Source organism: Meles meles, chromosome 10 (assembly GCF_922984935.1).
Source record: "Meles meles chromosome 10, mMelMel3.1 paternal haplotype, whole genome shotgun sequence".
NCBI lineage: Eukaryota > Metazoa > Chordata > Mammalia > Carnivora > Mustelidae > Meles > Meles meles.
In genome coordinates, this window is record NC_060075.1 from 104,929,198 (window position 1) to 104,948,597 (window position 19,400).

At 39.2% G+C, this 19,400-nt stretch overlaps 2 protein-coding genes across 2 annotated transcripts; one reads left to right on the forward strand and one right to left on the reverse strand.

Annotated features, from left to right (window-relative positions):
- Positions 1 to 332: 332 nt before the first annotated feature.
- On the reverse strand, positions 333 to 5,026 carry MRPL32 (mitochondrial ribosomal protein L32). The gene is made up of 3 exons (XM_046020935.1): positions 4,867 to 5,026; positions 3,284 to 3,465; positions 333 to 888 (listed from the first exon to the last, which is right to left on the reverse strand). Exons 1-3 carry the CDS (start codon positions 4,994 to 4,996, stop codon positions 634 to 636), a joined length of 567 nt encoding a protein of 188 aa, XP_045876891.1. The 5' UTR covers positions 4,997 to 5,026; the 3' UTR covers positions 333 to 633.
- A 172-nt stretch (positions 5,027 to 5,198) lies between these two features.
- Positions 5,199 to 15,316, forward strand: PSMA2 (proteasome 20S subunit alpha 2). The gene is made up of 8 exons (XM_046020934.1): positions 5,199 to 5,279; positions 8,917 to 8,993; positions 9,680 to 9,812; positions 11,223 to 11,345; positions 12,141 to 12,222; positions 13,750 to 13,823; positions 14,890 to 14,947; positions 15,035 to 15,316. The coding sequence occupies exons 1-8, from the start codon at positions 5,239 to 5,241 to the stop codon at positions 15,149 to 15,151; spliced, it is 705 nt and encodes a 234-aa protein (XP_045876890.1). The 5' UTR covers positions 5,199 to 5,238; the 3' UTR covers positions 15,152 to 15,316.
- Positions 15,317 to 19,400: the final 4,084 nt, after the last annotated feature.

Genomic DNA, 19,400 nt, shown 5'->3' on the forward strand with positions numbered 1-19,400 from the left:
TCTCTCCCCAAACTATAAAATACAAATCTCATGAGCCATCTAAGGAATTCTCAAAGTCATTTTGATTTAGTATAAAATGTGAAGAGCTATCTCTAAGTAAATTAACATCACACATCCCATATAAAATGAATTTCACCAAAGGCAATTTTAATTTGCTAGAACAAAACAAAACTGAACAGAACAAACCTCTTACTTCCATCTTAGAAAAACAATACCCCAAATTCAAATAACCCATTTCCAGGTGTTACTTAAATGAAAGTATCTGTGTATTTTTGTGTAAGAAAAACCACTGGCAAACAAACAAAATCAGAAATAAAACACGTAGTTCTTGCTAGGAATTGCCAATCATTTGTTTTATTTTCCTGCATTGGAAATTTTACGTTTACGTAAAATCTTACAGTATAACAGAAACAGACATGTTAGTCCATTGTGCCTCTGTATAAACAATATTTTCAGAGTTTACTCCTGGTATTTTCTTCAAATTGCCCACACAAAACTAACTGCTTTGAGAGAACATTTTAAACTAGACTGGTAATTTAAAAACAAGTGCAAACTAACAGGAAAACAAAGAATTTTCCTTTCTTTCAGGACAAATGTTTTATATGAAGTTATCCTCTTCCAACACCTTTGGTCTTAATTCTGGGTGAACCAGGACGGTCGCTTCCTGTCTCGTTCAATGATTCTCTTACCACGATCTTGTTCAGACGGTACCTCTCCTGTGTACAGCACCACAGTCTCCACAGAAGGAGCCTTAAAAGGGCCCCCTTCTTGTTTCCCCATCTGTCTTCTGATTTCCGCAGTCTCCTTGCGTACCTTCTCATAGCAATAGCCACAAAGGACGTGCTTCAGTTTTAGGTGACCACATTCAGGACAAACATCAATATTGTTCTTTAAAAAAAAAAAAACAGCAGAAACGTATTTTAAGAAGAGGCCTAATACTGCACATGTAATCAGACAGGAATGATGCTTACACTTGAACTTTATTGGACTGTTCATGTCGCATAAGGTCATGTACCAGTTCAACCTCACTTTAAATTTTTTTTTTTTTTTAAAGAAGGCTCCATGCACGTTGCAGAGCCCAACATGGGGCTTGAAACTCACGGCCCCGTGACCAAGACCTGAGATGACATCAAGAACTGGACATGCAACTGAGCCACCCAGGTGCCCCTCAATGCCACTTTAATAGGGGAACTGAGGACAGACAAGTTTGAATTAATAGAGAAAGTGGAACTAGAACTCAGGTCTACCAACTATGAAGCTGGTACATTTTGACTTAAACACAGCAGCCATATTATGTAAAATGATACTCTACTCCCCCCACCTTCAAATACTGAACATCTAATAAGGAGTCCTTCAACACAATGGGGGACCCAGACAGGCACCATTGTAATAAGAGACCAAAAAGGGAACTCATTTTTTTACCCCTGGGGAAAACAAGGAGACAAACATTATAGATGGCTTCCCCTAAAGTATCAGTGTAACTTAAATTTCTGTATGAAGCCTCTGGTGTACTACAGTATATGGTGTAACAGTTGGTATATGGTGTAATTTTTCCTTTTATGAATAACACTGATTATTCCTTAATATAAAACTCCCTTCTTATGCTACAATTTGATAATGAGTTTTTACACTCAACTTCAATAAGACAATTATAACCTCCGAAGAAATGTTTTCAATGTGCTCTAAAGGTAGATTTGCAGTAGAAAAGAAAAATTGTAAATAGGAGCATCAAAGGAATTCCAAGCACTTCATAAAATTAACATACAAACGTTTCTGAGGCAATGACAAAGAAGAGTTTCACTTTCTGAAAGGACTAAAGAAACTTGCAAATGACTTGCCTCACCAACTTCTCATTTTCCTTGCTACACTGCATGCTGGATTGCAGGTCTAACTGGAGGTATGGGAGCGATACCCATCGGAGCTCTCTTTCTGATCAAAGTACCAGTATAATATACTATGTGTAGCCAGAAGCAATTCAATGAAAAAAATGAATCCACAGGGGGCTAGTCTTTTCCCTCAGAATAAACGCAGTGAGGGAATTCATGGAACAGCTTACTCTCATTCCAAAACTGTAAATTCTCTCAATCAAACTGTATGTATTATTGCTTTAATGACATACTTTTCAGTCCCAGACTTTAAGTCCAGTTCCAAACGTGACTCAGTAATACTTTTTGGCTTAAGTTCTAAGGGCGTGGTTTAATAGTGAATGTTGGAAGTTTATGAAAGTCAACTCTGTTCTCGAGTTTCATCTGCACTGTGCTGTGGCTGTGGAATGCCATGGAGCAAACAGTAACTCAGACCATGACTGTTAAAAGCACAAGTTAACAAATCAAAGGTAACAAACAATGTAATTCTTGTTTACTAGATCAATGAAGAGTATATCCACTCCACAGGGGCAGGGAGAAGGGGGAATGGGTATGGCCACCTGGAATTGTCTGAGGACAGGAACACACCAGAAAGATTCAAGAGAAGAATGTGAGTTCAAAAAAATCAGACTTTGGGGCGCCTGAGTGGCTTAGTGGGTAAGACTCTGCCTTTGGCTCAGATCATGTTCTCAGAGTCCCGGTTTCCCCTCTCTCTTCCTGCCTCTCTGCGTACTTGTGATCTCTCTCTCTCTCTGTCAAATAAATAAAATCTTAAAAGAAAAAAAAGAAAAGAATCAGACTGCCTAGGCTCACATCCTGGCTCTACCACTTAATAGTTGTTTGTGACTACAGGTAAATTCTTTTGGCCTCAGTTTCAATCCTAAAAATAAGCAAAGTTATATGTACTTTGTAGGGCTACTGTGAGGATTTGGTAAGATAATTCACATAAAGCACTTAAGACACATCAGGGGCACTAAATAGATATCAGCTATTTTTATGACCAACCTAAGGATTATCTTTCACAGTATTTTATTTGTCACAGTCAAGGACAGAATAAATAGGTAAGGGTAGTAAAACTTGAGATACAATATACCTACTGCTTCTGACTTTAATTTTAGACTCTACTGTGATTAAGATGTTTACCAAAATATGACACCAAATCACCAGCTCCTAACAAAAGTCATAACCCAGTCCCCCGTCCAGACTCCAAACTCTCTTCTTGACTATGGTCCTAACATTTAGGCTACAGGACAGTAGACATATAAACATACATAATGAGAAAGCTGTATTTTATTTAGGCCAGAGGAAAGTACATGTATAAGCTCTAAGAATGATTTACTCATAGGCCATGTAAGTACTAAGAGGAGATGCAGTGGTGGATGTGAGAGAAAGCACATCCACAAAAATCAACATATTACCTTAACTTTAATAAGTTTCTGGGGGTTTCTTCTCCTACAGCGGTTAACTTCAATGCTGCGTCTGTTCTTCGGAGCTGCCATCCAAAAGATACTATCTAAAAGGCTGGGAATCTCCTTACTTCCGTTGGTATCATTTGCTGGTTCTGTAAATACAGCTGGACCTTGGATTGCTAATGCTGGCCCTACAAAAACAAAACGTGGAAATAAAGAATAGATTTCTAGTTTCTAAATGACTCTCCACATATCATTCTCTTAACAACAGTGATATGGCAATAGACATATATAAAATTTAGAACACTACACTCAACAGACATTAAACAGAAGCCTTAGCTATTGAAATACACTAGAATTCAAACATAATGCAATTTTAAACAACAATAGAATTTTTTCTTAGAGGCACCTGCTGAAATGAATCAGTAAAATTTTACCAAGAATTTCTCACTTTTTGAAATACAGACTCAGGGGTTTAGTAGTAAACATCAATGAATCACTCAAACTGTCCACATTCTACTTGGTAAGCAGTTCCTATTTTACAAGTAAATCTAAGCTTGAGGTTCCCCAAATATATTTCTAACTTGCACCCAAATAACTGCATCATGGCCCCTTTTTATTATATTCCAACTGAGTTACTTCCTTTGTCATATAGTTTGGTAGGCCCTTTAAGTCACTTAGTTCTTCATAGTACTTGATCACTGTTCGTTCTCTAAAGAAAAGAATTAGCTCACCAATCTGCGTGATATTTACTTATATGACTACCAACATTTCAGTTGTTTTTCTACGTTGCTTATAAAATCAAAGAGATTCCTTTATCCTTTCCCTGCTATTCCTCAGACCTGGAAGATGTCTTTTGGTTTCAGGAACTCTTAAAAATATACAAAGCTGTCTAGCACTTAGCAACTGGTATTCCTTTCTAACAGATCTGAAAGTATTGCAAACCAGAGCTCAGTGGTTAGCAGCACAGGCTCTGCCGGCCCGTGTGACCTTGGGACTTTCGCGAGCCTGCTTCTTCCGCTGAAAAGTGGTGATACCTAATGGGAGAGTGTGGAGATTTCCCAGGAAGCACCTGTAGGCTTTGGCTTACGGTGGGGTGGGCTCTCCGTTCAGACTCCCTGGGTAATATGTTCGGGATACCTTAGAAAATAAGCGTAGAATGTAAATGAAAAAGTAATGACAATTTTAACATCCAAGATACTTGTAACTAAAATTCGTTGCCGGGGAAAACACAGGGACCAGCAGGATTCAGCTGCAGAGCTCAAACACCACAAAGGAAGACAAACTGCTTTAGGGGGTTGGAGGACTGAGATGGAAACAGGATCTAGATAGTGGCGACCCTGATCTAAGCGAACAAACTTCGATTACATTCTGTGTATGAATGGGACAATCAGACGATTTTTTCTGTTTTTCGGGGTTGGGGGAAGCAAAACCAACTTCTACTTTCCAAGTAAGGAATTATCCCGGACAACGTCTCCTACCGGCCGCGACGGATCAAAACGCGGGAGGAGAGCGAAATACAAGCTGTGCCCCCAAAGCTGCCTGGGGTCCCCTCATTCGATCTCTCCTCCACGACGGCCTTCCTTACGTACCCCACGGAGGACTGGGTAAACCTGGCCCGGTCTGCTGAAGTTTCCGCTGTAGCAGTTCCCAACAGCTCCGAAGGAGTCCCCGGGCGGCCGGCCACGGCGGAAAGACGAGCATCAGCATGGCCGACGCCATCTTCCTCGCCGCCCGAAGACCACTCCCACCTGGCTGCTGCGTTCCGCGCCGCCTCGAGCATGCGTACAGACGCAGAGTCCGGCAAACCTGGCTGCTGGAACTACATCGCCCAGCGTGTCCCTGGAGCGGTTCTGACTCTCCTCCAATCAGAGAGAGAGAAAGAAAGGAGCGGGGAGGGGAAATGAAAAGAAACTGGCTGCAGTGCGCATGTGTGCGGATGTGCTTTGGCCCTCCAGGTAAAGATGGCGGAACGCGGTTACAGCTTTTCGCTGACTACATTCAGGTATGGAAGGGGCTCCCAAAGTCCTCCGTGGAGCCGAGGTTGTAGGAGTTCCTTCTGCCCGGATTTTTCCATCCTAGTCTCTGGCTTGATGCTTCCGGGGGGCCCAGTGGGAAATAGGGATGGAAATGCGACTTTGCAAAGTCATTTTCTTGGCCCGCCCGCGGCCTGGGAACAGCGGTGCCGGGAAGCCGCGGGAACGCGGGTTTGGGGATCGAGGGCGACCTTGGTGCTGCGGGCGGCTGAGGTCCTCAACCAGGGATTTACTTTAACTTTCAAGACTGGCGAATAAGGCAGTTTTGGATTAGCTGCCTCCGGGTGTCCCGTTCGGAACTCGGGATTTCCTTCCTGACCTAAGTAGGCCTGATTGGGGAGCTTCTGGACCTTGGAATCTTGGTCCAATCTTTGGGGTCCCTTTTTTCTCTTCGGAAAACCTCATCGTTACAGTTTGATCTGAGTCTTAGTCTCCATTTGGTACTTCGAAATCTCTTCCCGCTTTCGGTTTCTTCCCTGCCCCGGTTAGAAGTTTAAGGACTAAAAATGAAAGCGCGAATCTTTCTGTCCCCTAATGTTCGTGGGCCCCAGGCTAGTAGGCTGCAGTTCCGTTTTGGCGATTTTGGGGGTGGGAGGAGGATATGTTTACTTCACAAAAAATTGTAGGCTTTTCTATTTTAGGACAAGGGATTAATAATAGTATATTTTCCAAAATATAGTTGAGATAAACTATTGTTCCAGATGTAAGAAAACCATCGGCCAAGGGTTTAATAAATCGACTAAATGATTTAGTTTGACCATTTTCTTAGGGATCGGTAATCTGCCATTTAGTTGAAATGTTCTCTCTGACAGCTAGCCGAAGGCAAGCGGGATCCAACTTGTTGAGTACTTTCTGTGTGGGTGCAATTTATCCTACTCCACTTCTTTCTACTACCCTGTGTGATGAATGTTATTTCAACATCTTACTGATGAACTAACCACAGGTCGAGCAAATTAAAACTTGTCGGAGGTCGTAGATGAGTAGCTGAGGTCATGTTAAAACTGGGTTCTTTCCAATGACAAAATCAATACAGTTTCTATTACTGCATGGTGTCTTTTTAAAATACTAAAATACTTTCCTTACCCTTGGCAGTTTTCAATAATAAATGACTTTTTTTAGCCTTTGTAACCATATACAGTGATAGAGAACAATATTTGCTAAATAATCACTGTTCCATATTTGTGAACAGAGCAAACTGGGTTCTTTAAGAAAGGGTAATCTTTTCTTTAGAATGAGTGGAACTGAAACAGTATCATCAGGGGCTGGATCCATCTGTAATAATTTGTTTTTTTAACAGAATAGTTCAACTCTGTCTTAGATTGGAAATTTTTGCTTCTAGGCTGTTTTATTCAGAATTAAACTATTAACGGTGGAATTTATGAGGCTATAATATAGGATGAAAAGGTGTTCTTGTGGATTACATTCAGTTGAGAATATTGACAATGAGTAAACAGTGTGTCTACTAATGAGTGTCTGCTAATGCATTGGGAATAAAGTTTTTCTCTTACTCAGAAATTTTTATTAAAAGAGAGTAAAAAAAGAAACACAACTGTAGGTTGGATAGTCAGGAAAAGCCGCTGCGTGTGGGGGTGAATTGTTAGACCAGAGGTGAGAAAAGCCAACTATTTGAAGATACAGGGGCAGAGAGACCGATGGACAGAGCAAAGAGGATATGTGAAAGTCCTGAAGTTGGGAAAAAACTTGAACTACAGGAATTGAAACGAAGGCCAGTGTGCTAGAGTATGGTGAGCAATGAGTCAGTGTGTGTAGGGCCACTCTTGCAGAGTCCTGTAGGCCAAAATAAGAGGTTTGTATTTTAAGTGAACCAGGAAGTTACAGGACTTAAGTTAGAAGTGATGTACAGTGGTATCGCTGGCTAGGGATATTAAAATAAGGGTAGAAAAGAGGAAAACTAGGTAGAAGTCAGTTATCCCGGGTAGAGATGCTGGTACCTTGGAGTGGGCCAGTGGCATGACTGACTAGAAAGATGGTTAATGGCTCAGTGAGCTCCTAGACTGGTAAGCTTCATGTGGGAAGATGCAATGCTAGATGTATGTGCAGGTGATTGTGGGAACACAGAGAAGGTGTATTTAAGTTTACCTGAGCCTTTAAAATGTTCCCCAGGAGTATTTGAGTTAGATACTGAACACTTGAAAACCGGGTGGACCAGTGAGTCATGATATGTTTATTGAAATAGTGACTACTAAAGTAAAACATGTACAGCCGATTTTTAAAAATTTAAATACCTATTGATGTTTTCTCACTCAAGTTAGCTAATTTTGTCATTTTAGAGTCTTTAAGCTGCCACACCTATGCTTATTGCTGTACATAGGTCTAGTTGTGTCTCTGCCAGCCAAATGATTGTGACTCCTGGTACTAGGTAATATGTTAGCATACTGACTGAACAGAGTTTCTTCACTTTGTTGAGGAAGACAAACATTGTATGAATAATTTATGCATGATGATTCCTAGCCAGAGGAGAAGTATGGGATATCATAGGCCTATGTGGATGCGACTCAACCTAGTCTGAATGGTCAGGATGGCTTCTCTAAGAACATGGCATTTCTACTGAAGATTGAAGGATGACCAGAAGAGAGTTCACCAGAGGAAGGTGAAATGCATTCCAGGCAGAGATGTTAGCTTGTCAAAGGGGTTTTTGAGTTCTAAGAGTAGTCTGTGTGTCTGGAACAAAGTTGAGAATTGAGTGACAGAGTATCCATAATTTTATGAAGATGAAATAAAAGACCTTCTGAAACTCAAGGTGTTATTTTCATTAGTAGAATAGACTGGAGAGATGGACCAAGCTGTGTCATTCTAGACAAATGACTTTCACTCAAAACCTTTTTCTTTATCTGCAAAATTAGGTTAGTCTGGGAATTAGTGATGTTTTAACTCATCAACTTGATTGAAATAAAGTCTGATATTAAAAGCCAGTTCAGGGCTAGTATTTGGCTATGAAACCCATGGAATCAGATATGTTACATATCATCAGCTCATAGCTTCGCGAAATAGCCTTATATAGAAAATATTTTGTCATGGGTGATAACTAAGTCTTACATCTTGGGCCATGCCTACCTTATAAAATGTGTAACTCTACCCATAGAAAATATATGCTGTTGTATGGTATTTAACAAACACACAGATGTTCTAATTACATTACTATTTGGTATTTACTTATTGCTAGTTTTGTGCCAGGAACAAAAGGCATCACTTCATTTAATCTTCACAACAATCTTTTGAAATAGGTATTGTCCTATTATCCCCACTTTATGGATGTGAAAACTGAGACACAGTGGGGTTAAGTAATTTGAAGTCACAAGGTTGGGAAGTGGTAAAAGGCAACAGTAATGATGGCTGCTGCTTTGAGAGGCAGACAAGAAAGCGGGGTTGCGGGGGGCGGGGAAGAAAAATAAGTGCTTCACAATGAGTATGTTCAAGTTGCCTAGTAAACTCAGTTTCTGTGCAGCTTTATAATGTGAAAGCTCAGCTGTTCTTTGGTATTTGGTTAATGGATTTGTCCTATATATCTGCCCTCTCTCAGAGATGTTTATATTATACATATTTGAGGCTATGTGAATTTAGCAAATATCTTTGTTTCTTTTTAAGCCCATCTGGTAAACTTGTCCAGATTGAATATGCCTTGGCTGCTGTCGCTGGAGGAGCCCCTTCAGTAGGAATTAAAGGTAATTAAATGTTTCATTCATTTCAGATGCCTGTTAATAGTTATTCTAAAGATTTTTTGGAATTAATTAATTCCAAATAAACAGCTAGGGCAGCATAATTTTTAACAGTTCTGTTGATTTACAGTATTTTGAAGTTTAAAAAAACTAATAAGCCAGTAAGTCTAAGAAGATGATTAAATTTTTTATTCCAAAATAAATGTAGCTCCTTTATCTCTCAGTTGTAATAACCCACAAATGGTCTTTCCCATTGAGAAAACTGAATATTCTTTTGCTTTTCCACTAATTATATATGGTTTTTATCCTTTCTGTTATTTAGAAAAGTTAATGATAAAACTTAGTCTAAAGATATCCTTTTTTTCTTTTAAAACCTGTATCATTGATTAAATTTCAAATTATAAGAACAGTAGCCAAGTAGGCAGAAGTCCGTTATTTTAAAATGTGTGGACCCTTAGGTGTCCTGGAATACTTTAATATACTTTAAAGAGATGATGGGTAATGCATTACGCAGTATAGATGACCAGTGAGGGGAAAATGGATTTATCATTTCTTAGGTGATTTTAATATAGAAGAGGTTTTACAAATAAAAGGAAATAAAGGAGTTTGGGTGAATTGCATCCATAATTAGAAAACTATTGAAGCAGAGTCTTTAAATGATTAAACCTTCAGCACTTTTTTTTTTTTTTAAGCTGCAAATGGTGTGGTATTAGCAACTGAGAAGAAACAGAAATCCATTCTGTATGACGAGAGAAGTGTACACAAAGTGGAACCAATTACCAAGCATATAGGCCTGGTGTATAGTGGCATGGGCCCAGATTACAGGTACTTGTACACTGTTGTTTTTTTCACCATTTTATGAACTGTTTGTAATTTATACCTTGAGAAAAATCAAGGGATGTTTTTCCTTTAACCGCGCAACCCTTTATTTTTGTACTTTGTTTAGCATTGTTGGCAGCTGACTATAGCTTGCCTGCAGGGGCTACAGTAAGGGTCGCTTTAAGGATAACTCTTTGCCACTCTGTTGTAAAAGAGGAGATCCAGTACTTCTCTCTACCTCTGTTTAGTGAGCTTTCCCTTCGGATCATAATCTCTCTTCTACTATCCAAGGGCTAAGCTGTTCTCTAATGCCTTTTTAAAATAAGCAATACAAGTTATAATAAGCTGTATCTAGGAAAAGTTATCAGGCAGCAAAAGAAAACATTACCATTCCGAGTTAACCCCATTACATTTGTGTTCTTAGCAAAGGAACAGAATTCTCAAAGGCCACTGAAGTGAAACTTCAGGGCCTTTGTTATATGAGGGTACCAGCAAGCTGGAAGAGATCGGCACATTTCTGTGTCATATAACAAGTAAAGGGGCTATTATTACTTCATCCCTGATTTGGGGAAACAACACAGGTAGAGCCAAAGTTTCACCTTAATAAATCAGAAAAAGCAACAGTGTTGCTGGAATGTGGCTAGGCTTCACTACAGTAGATCCTGTTACCATTGTACGGAAGGGATGCTGCAGCGTACTGATGGAGTACACCGAGGCAGGACTGCTGGGGGTAAACTGGGTCTTACACAGAAGGGTAACGTGCATGGTTCAGACCCGCAGTGCAGGAGCAGTTAAAGGTCCATCCTATTTGTCCTGCTAATGTATTTGATCATCATACAGAATATTAATAATTTTTAATAACTTCAAAATTTTTTAAAGTTATGAATAGTTTCTTGTTGTTCTTAAACTCTGAAGGGTACTCTTTGAAGTGCAGTCTGTGGAAAGGATTGAAGCAGAGAGAGAAAAGTATGCCCTGAGTAGTATATGTGCGTATATGTACGTATGTACATACGTGTACTACCGTGTGGGCATTTGTGAGTTTTGGCTTGACTGAGATAAAAAGATAGGATGACTGCCCTCGGGAAAGGGGGCACAATCTTGAAGAAGCCATGAAGGGAGGTAAAGCTCCCATTGTGTTACTAAATCTGTTATTGCTGAGCTGACTGGTACCCCTTGTTCCCTAATTTTCTTCCCTTTGTCTTATCCTTGTTCCATTTCCTATGGCTCAGCTCCTCTGTGTTGCTCTGGTGTCTTCTCATAAGTTAACTGGAATCAGATGTCAGAGCAAGACTAACTTGGAGCTGCTTGTTACTGTTACACAGATACATGTAAGACTTGCGCTGTAGGTATGTGTCTGTAGAAGGGTCGTTAAATAGCCGAGTGTTAACTAAATCTTCCTTCCTCCTTGTTTGTTAGAGTGCTGGTGCACAGAGCCCGAAAACTAGCTCAGCAATACTATCTCGTTTACCAAGAACCCATCCCCACAGCTCAGCTGGTGCAGAGAGTTGCTTCAGTGATGCAAGAATACACTCAGTCAGGGTGAGTTGATTTTATAGTTTGAAATGTGTCACGAATTAGAAAAAAAGAAACCATTTTAGAAGAGTGCATGTATTTAAGAAGAGGATTTACTATTCTTGTATTTATTTAATAATAAATTAAATAAATTTATTTAATTTATTTAATTTATTTAATTCTTGTATTTAATAAATCACTATGATGTATATTTTGAATTTTTAACTGGGTGATCTAGAATATTAAGGAAAAAAATAGAGTGGTTTCTTGCTATTGAATAATTCAGAAAGCAAATTCTAGGTAATGTCTTTTACCAGTGATTAAAATGCTTCTTTATGGGCAGGCGGTTATTGCTGCTTCCAAATTTATCTTTGCAGCCACAAATAATTGTAAGCACATGATGAAAGCAATAACTCTTTAACATATCCATATTCTTTTAATTCTCTGGAATCTGGGTGTGCATGGGAACGACCTAATAGAAAGTAGTTGCTAATAATGTAAAGCTAGTGGAAAAGCTGCATTTTTTGGAAGTTCTCATTTTGTTAAGACACAGAATGTTACTCCACAGTTACCCCAACATTTTTGTCTCTCTATTTACCCAAATGATTTGGTTAGTGTTCCTTAGTACCATAAAGAGAATTTGTTTTGAATTGATTAGTTCAGAAGGGTATGAAATACTTTTTAAGGAACTTACAAGTCTAATTCATTTTACCCCATGATATGCTTTATTAACACTGAAGAGTATTAATAAATCCTTACTTTAGGTCGACTTTAACACCATGAAGATGCCGAGTAATTTCGTTTTCTTTTTCTTTTCTTCAGTGGCGTTCGTCCATTTGGAGTTTCCCTACTAATTTGTGGTTGGAATGAGGGGCGACCATACTTATTTCAGTCAGATCCGTCTGTAAGTATCATACATATTAGAGAGATTTGTTAAAGTACTCCTTGAACATCTAATAAAAACAATAACCACAAAAAGTTTAAAATTTAGCAGGATGTCCTTTTTTCTTTTGCACTGGGGCTTTAGAACACGTGGAGTAGTGTATATTCATTTGCACATTTAAAATGTTGTCAGTGCGATCTTCTGATGAAGAGGGTCTGCCCTCTTTCTCTGCCTTCTCTTATTCATGAACTCCACGTACTTGAAAACGATTTATTGAGATAGCTGTTACCAGATCTCTTCAAGTCAGTGGAATGCTGTTGCTTTGACAAATGCGATGAAAGGTTTGTGTCTAGAGGCCAGTGCTGTACTCCTGCCATCTGCTTATTAATCCTGGGGCTGACTTGAATGTGACTTTTCCTGCACAAGCACAGATGTAACTCTTGAAGCTGTTGTTGTGTCAAGTGGGTGAGTTTGTCTCCTGGAAAGCAGAAGACCGGTGTCTGAGTTAGGAGGTGTTCGTAGACGCTGCTGCTACTCTACAGCCATCTCACTGGCTGTGAGAAAAACCGGAAGAAAAGAAATTCATGATGAGGAACGGATCTTTCCAAGTTTGTGGCTCATTAAATAATTGCAGGTTCACTCCGTGTCAGTCTTAACTCTAACCTTGTAATCTAAAGCAGCAGAAGAAAAATATTTGGTTGGTTGGTACTTCAGTGAGGAAACTTAAGTATTGTGAGAGGTCACAGTGTCTGTTGCCCCATCTCTGGGCTGCTGAGGCTAAATGACAAGCCCTCTTCCCTCCCTTCCATTGGGGCAGCAGAAGCCACCATCACTTGGATCCAGGTTTCATTTGTTTGCTCTTTTCTTCCCTGTTTTATCGAAAAAGCAGTTGTTTCTTTTAAAGTATGTTTGGTACGTTTCTTTCAGTATTTTTCTTGTGTGTGTGCATATTTTTTTTCCAACAGATGAGGCCATATTATACACAATATATTGCTGCTTTCATTGAACAATAGATTATGAAATATCAAAACTATGAAAATTTTTTTTAAACTATGAAATATTTTTAATGAGATACTGTCTCTTTTTAATTTATTCGGCAATAATAATAAAGACTTGCTCACCATTTTTCATACATATACGATAGATTTTTAGAGCCCCTCAATCCCAGTAAGCTGAATAATACTTTTGCTTATTTGCCTTAAGTTAATCTGTTTCCTTTAACCAACTTCTTCACATAAATTGTATACAGTAAATTACACATATTCAAAATGTACGATTTGATGAGCTTTGACGGGTGTAAATACCTGAGAAAGCTGTCACCACAATCAAAATACTGACCCTCTCCATAACCTCCAGAAGTGCCTTCATGCCTCTTTGTTACTCACCTTTTGTAAAAATAGCCTGTTTTGTGACATATTCCATTGCATTCCAATATTCTGTGAACTTAGAAGTCGGAGACAGATTTATAGAACTAAAAAAGAAATGGCAGGGTGATATAATAAGATTAATGATTTAAAATATGGTTTATCCTCTTCTCTTCCTCATTAGGGAGCTTACTTTGCCTGGAAAGCCACAGCAATGGGAAAGAACTATGTGAACGGGAAGACTTTCCTCGAGAAAAGGTAGACTATCTGTAGCTAGATTTAGCAAGCTTACTTCACTCTTCACTCTTCCTTCTCCACTCTGTTTAAATCACTAACATCATGATTTTAAACATGTTTGTTTTATTACTTTGTATACAGATACTCATTTGTGTAGCCTAGTTACAAATAAACAAAAACTTCTCTTCACCCTGGCTTCCTAGTCTTCAGTATATTAAATGGTAATATTATGTATTTCTTACGAACTTTTTTCCTACATTCTTAGAGTTGTTTCCTAAATGTTGTTTCTATTTTTTATCTTGTTTCTCCTCCCACAATCTAAAAAAAATTAAAAACTGTTGGAATTGGAGTAAGAAATTCAGGAGGAAAGTTTAAATGAGTTAAGTGGTAACAGTATACATTATAACAATTACAAAAATTGTGAAGCCAAATACCTGGTAGTAATGGTAGATTAAGTCTGATACATGTGCTTGATGGAAAGTGGAGTACTCTGTAAAAATCTGTCAACTGCCCTCGTACAACAACCTGCTCTTACTTCCGGCCGCGTTCTGGACTGAGCATTAGTCCACCAAAGTGTGTCCTGCATTTTGAATGGTAGAAGTTTGTAACTGACTAGAACCAACAGATGGACCTTCTCAGTACATTTTTCACATAATGTTAAGATTACTAAAAATCTTAAACCTGGGATTAATTGGTAAACTTAAATAATTTTAAGATCTTAAAGCACTTTCCTTTTATATATTAATAGTCTTCAAACATTTCACATGAAGTTAAAGCTTAGGAGAACAAACAGGAAATTTTAGCAAAGGTCTGACTTCTTTATTTAAAAAAAAATTATATTACCACCATATTCTGGTTATATTAAAATATTTATACTTCTGTTGGATTTTCAAGCTCCATGATTTTAGGATTACATGCCAAATAATTCTTACTGGGACAGCTATTGCAGTGAGTGGACTAAAAGAATCTGTAGCTTAGTATTTTTAGGAGTGTTTTAGATTTTTAAAAATTCTTATGCTGCTGCTGTCAGGTTTATATCATAATGTAAATTGTGCCATAAATCATTGTTTTTTCCAAAATTCTTTAGATACAATGAAGACCTGGAACTTGAAGATGCCATTCATACAGCCATATTAACCCTAAAGGTTAGCATAATTTCTAACAATGGGATTTATAATGAGTTTATAATTAAGTGCTTGGAAAATTGACCTTTTGCCCTCCCTCTTCAATAGGAAAGCTTTGAAGGACAAATGACAGAAGACAACATAGAGGTTGGAATCTGCAATGAAGCCGGATTCAGGAGGCTCACTCCGACTGAAGTTAAGGATTACTTGGCAGCCATAGCATAATAACTAAGTGACTGAAAAATCTGGAATCTCAGATAATCCCTCTACTCAAACATGTTTAAAGTATGTTTTGTTTTGCAGACTTTTTGCATACTTATTTCTACATGGTTTAATGGACTGATGTTTTTAAAATGACACTTATAAATCATAATAAACTGTTAAATCCAACTTCTAGCTTTTTAGGAGTTAGTGAAATTTTAAAATAGTTTTTTCCTGCTTTTTATCACAGTTGACTTCTGGAAATTACACTGCAAAGCAGAATGGTGAAATCACTCATTAGTCTTCATGCAGTTTTGGTTCAGTCAAATCTTGTTACACTCCCTGCTGTCAGATGTTGTCTGTATGTGTCAGTAAAGCAAAATGCTGATTTTGGTAAGCATCACTGCATTCAGAGCTGGGAGAATCTGCAGGCTTTCATGGATTCGTGAGACGATAGGAAGTATAGATGTCTTGTAGGCACTGTTAGGTGTGCATCAGTGAAACCCTAGGACACTGAGGTTACACTGGAGCTGTGAAGGGCGCTAGGCCAAAGAATGTCCTAAAGGAAATCTGTGATGCAAGTAAATAAAAAGTGGTGGACTGGTTCCTGTTGGTTTCTCCATCACACGTAGGTAAATGTATTTAAAGGAGTCCCTTAGATTCTCCTAGACTTTTTAAACTCAAGGGTGAACATAAGTGCTGGAAATAAAATCCTTAATACTGAAACATCAGTGCTATGGCTTAAGGCTTTCCCTCATTCTTGTAATCTCAACCTTGGCTGTCATTTAAGACTCATATAAGTAGGCAAATAATGTGACCTCTGTTTTCATTATACAGGAGGACATACTGCTTAATTTCATTTGTTTATAAGACATTTTTAGGATAAGAGAAATCATTAGTGTGGCCCACAGAACAGAGTTTATGAATATCATTTCTTTTTTTTTTTAAGATTTTTTTTATTGAGAGAAAACATGAGTAGGGTGAAGAGCAGAGGGAGAAGTTGAGCAGGAAGCCCGACGCTGGGCTCGATCCTGGGACCCCTGGACCATGACCTGAGCCGAAGGCAGACACCCAACTGACTGAGTCACCCAGGCACCGCTGAATATTATCATTTCTTACTAACAGACATAATAGGCTGTTCCCATGATTCAAATGTGGCTCAAAAGGTTTTAAGATTTAGCTGAGTGTAGGAGAACAGAGTCTTAACTTGAAGCGTTTTGGTCAGGATTCCCAGTTCTGCTCCCCACCATCACGATAGCTCTGTATCTTAGTGTAGGTGGCAGCACCTTTATGATGGGAGGTGGCAGCTTGATCTCTGACGTCAGCACGTTTGTCTTGAAGGCCCTATCTAATCTCTTGGTCTATTGAGACTCCAGCAGCACCCTAGAAAGAGAACATAGTAGTAGAAAGGAATGGTTTTTGGGTCAGGTCTTAACTCTTCTACTTACTGGCTCAGAGGGTTTTCTGAGGACAGAATTTGATGATGCAAATGAAAGGTCTGCAGGGTTCATGCTCAAGTATTCTGTAAGGTTTAGCTGCCTTTGGATTTGTTCAGGCCCTCTCTAATGTCCAATATTCAAAAACCAGAGGAATACCAAAATTCTGCAAGTCAAAGAATGGAAAGTAAAGGCAGGCATATTAAGGAGAAAAGTTTGTAAATTCCTACTGAAGGCTCACAGAGTAAGTCCACAATAAAAGGAGGAAAAATTCACAGAAGCAAATCTGTGTCCCTATTCTGTTCTCTGGCTCTTCCCCCATTAAATGCAAAGCGTCGTTCAGTTGATGCTGCCTAGAACACTTTTACCTTTGTTTTCAGTTCCTTCTTTTCATTGACCCGAAAAGCTATTCCTTTTGCTCCCAGTTCTTGGGGAATTCAGTTCTTTGGTCTTGCGACCCCATCCCTAAGTGTCTCACAACTCTTTAGTCATTCCAGCTTGTGGAATTGAGCTGCTTTAAACCTCGTTAAGCATCACAGTGCCCCTGATGTTCACAGCCCCTCTCTGATCTTGGTTCATTTTTTATCTTCCCCCTCCTAAAGGCTTTGCCTCGCTTGTTCTGTCCTTTCTGTTTTCTAGTTCCTCAATGAACCACAAACTTAAGTTTGCAGAATAATTATTAGTTACGAAACATGGAAAATGTTTAAATTCATATATTGATCTTTGTGATTACCGAGTGCTGGTTCACTGGGCTCTGACTTGGTGATAAGGAGGGTCAAAGGAGTTTTCATCTGATCATTGATGTTCATGGATGAAAACTGCCAGCCTAGTTCTTAAACTCCCCATCGTTATCAGATACCAGGTGAGTGATAATCAGCTTCCTAAGCATGAGCGTATTTTAAAAAGTTAGATAATTTTAACACTTCATTTGAGGTGATGCCCCTGAGTTTCATTACTTTTAACTTTTTTAGGTATTTCAGCAAGTACTGTCCTCCATATTTTAAATAGTAGGCTTATGCAGTTCTCTGGATTCCCAGAGGTTAGCCGCTATGTAGACTTTATATTCTGCAAGGTGAGAATTTAGAACTCTTACACTATCCTCACTTTCTCTCTGCCTCAGAGTAATTAGATCACAATGTTTAGTGTAAACGCTTTTATTAATGGCTTTGCAAGTAAACTGTTACTATATTTCCTAAATAAACTTCCTGGGGGTGATAATCGCTTCCCTTCTTGTGTTCTGTGTAGCTGTCACCAATTCTGAGATCCCCCACAGGACTGTAAAACCTTTTACATGCTGTTTCCCTCAGTATGTGGTGTCAAGTGATCTTCACTGTTCTCCCAGATCCTCCGGTACCCCTCTTCCCCTCCAAACACCTCCAGAAGTTGCTCGCTTGGAACCCTCTTTCTGCTCTGCTCCAGGCTAGTTGCAGGTTTGAAACTATATTCTATCTCGGTTGGCTGGGTTTAAAAATGCTAGGTTAGAAATGATCTCCACATTTTACAGGGATTCCTCCTAGATTCCAGTGTTGCTGATCAGAAACCTAATGCTGTTGTGTATGTGTTCCATATCCTTTCTTTATAACTTTTTTTTCCCTCCGCAGTTAACGACCTTTTATTTGCAACATTCTGAAATTTCACACTGATGTGTCCCTTTCTGTGGGTTTCTTAACATTGTGTTGAGCATTTGGTAGGCCCTTTCACTGTAGAAAGTAAAATCTTTCAGTTTTGGTCAATTTCCTAGTGTTTGAGAAATTTCCTTTTTTTTTCTGTATTTTTTACTTTATTGTACATTCTAGTACAGTTTTACCCACCCTTTCCTACTCTTAATTGATATTTTAAAATCGGGGATATCATTTTTTTTTAAAAGATTTATTTATTTATTTGACAAAGATGACAAATAGGCAGAGAGGCAGGCAGAGAGAGAGGAGGAAGCAGGCTCCTTCTGAGCAGAGAGCCTGATGCGGGGCTCGATCCCAGGACCCTGGGATCATGACCTGAGCTGAAGGCAGAGGCTTTTTTTTTTTAAATTTTTATTTATTTACTTGACAGAGAGAGATCACAAGGAGACAGAGAGGCAGGCAGAGAGAGAGAGAGGGAAGCAGGCTCGCTGATGAGCAGAGAGCCCGATGCGGGACTCGATCCCAGGACACTGAGATCATGACCTGAGCCGAAGGCAGTGGCTTAACCCACCGAGCCACCCAGGTGCCCCGAAGGCAGAGGCTTTAACCCACTGAGCCACCCAGGTGCCCTGGGGAGGTCATTTTTAATTTTGAAAAATTCTTTCTTACACTCTCACCTCCCTTTAAAAAAGGCTTAAAGTCCTCATGTTTCATGAATGAATTACCTTTTACCTGAGGAGGCTAGTTACAGAATACTTTTAAAAACCATTTTGTTCTACTTTCTGGTTTACTTAAAATTCCAAACAGAAAAATGTTTGGAAGTGCTGTGTTTGTGAGTTCCAAACCTACTTACCTGGGGGTTGTTGCTGTAAACCATTTCTCAGTGGTCTTCCATTTGCTCAATTTCTCCAGAGAAAAATAGGGCTTAGGAAGAGGAGTGTCGGGCGCCTGGGTGGCTCAGTGGGTTAAGCCGCTGCCTTCGGCTCAGGTCATGATCTCAGGGTCCTGGGATCGAGTCCCACATCGGGCTCTCTGCTCAGCAGGGAGCCTGCTTCCCTCTCTCTCTCTCTCTGCCTGCCTCTCTATCTACTTGTGATCTCCCTCTGTCAAATAAATAAATAAAATCTTTAAAAAAAAAAAATAGTGTCAGCATTCTGGGAGAGGCAGAGAAGGAACTAACAGTATTTCACATTCCAAATTGTCCTCCTTCGTGTCTGG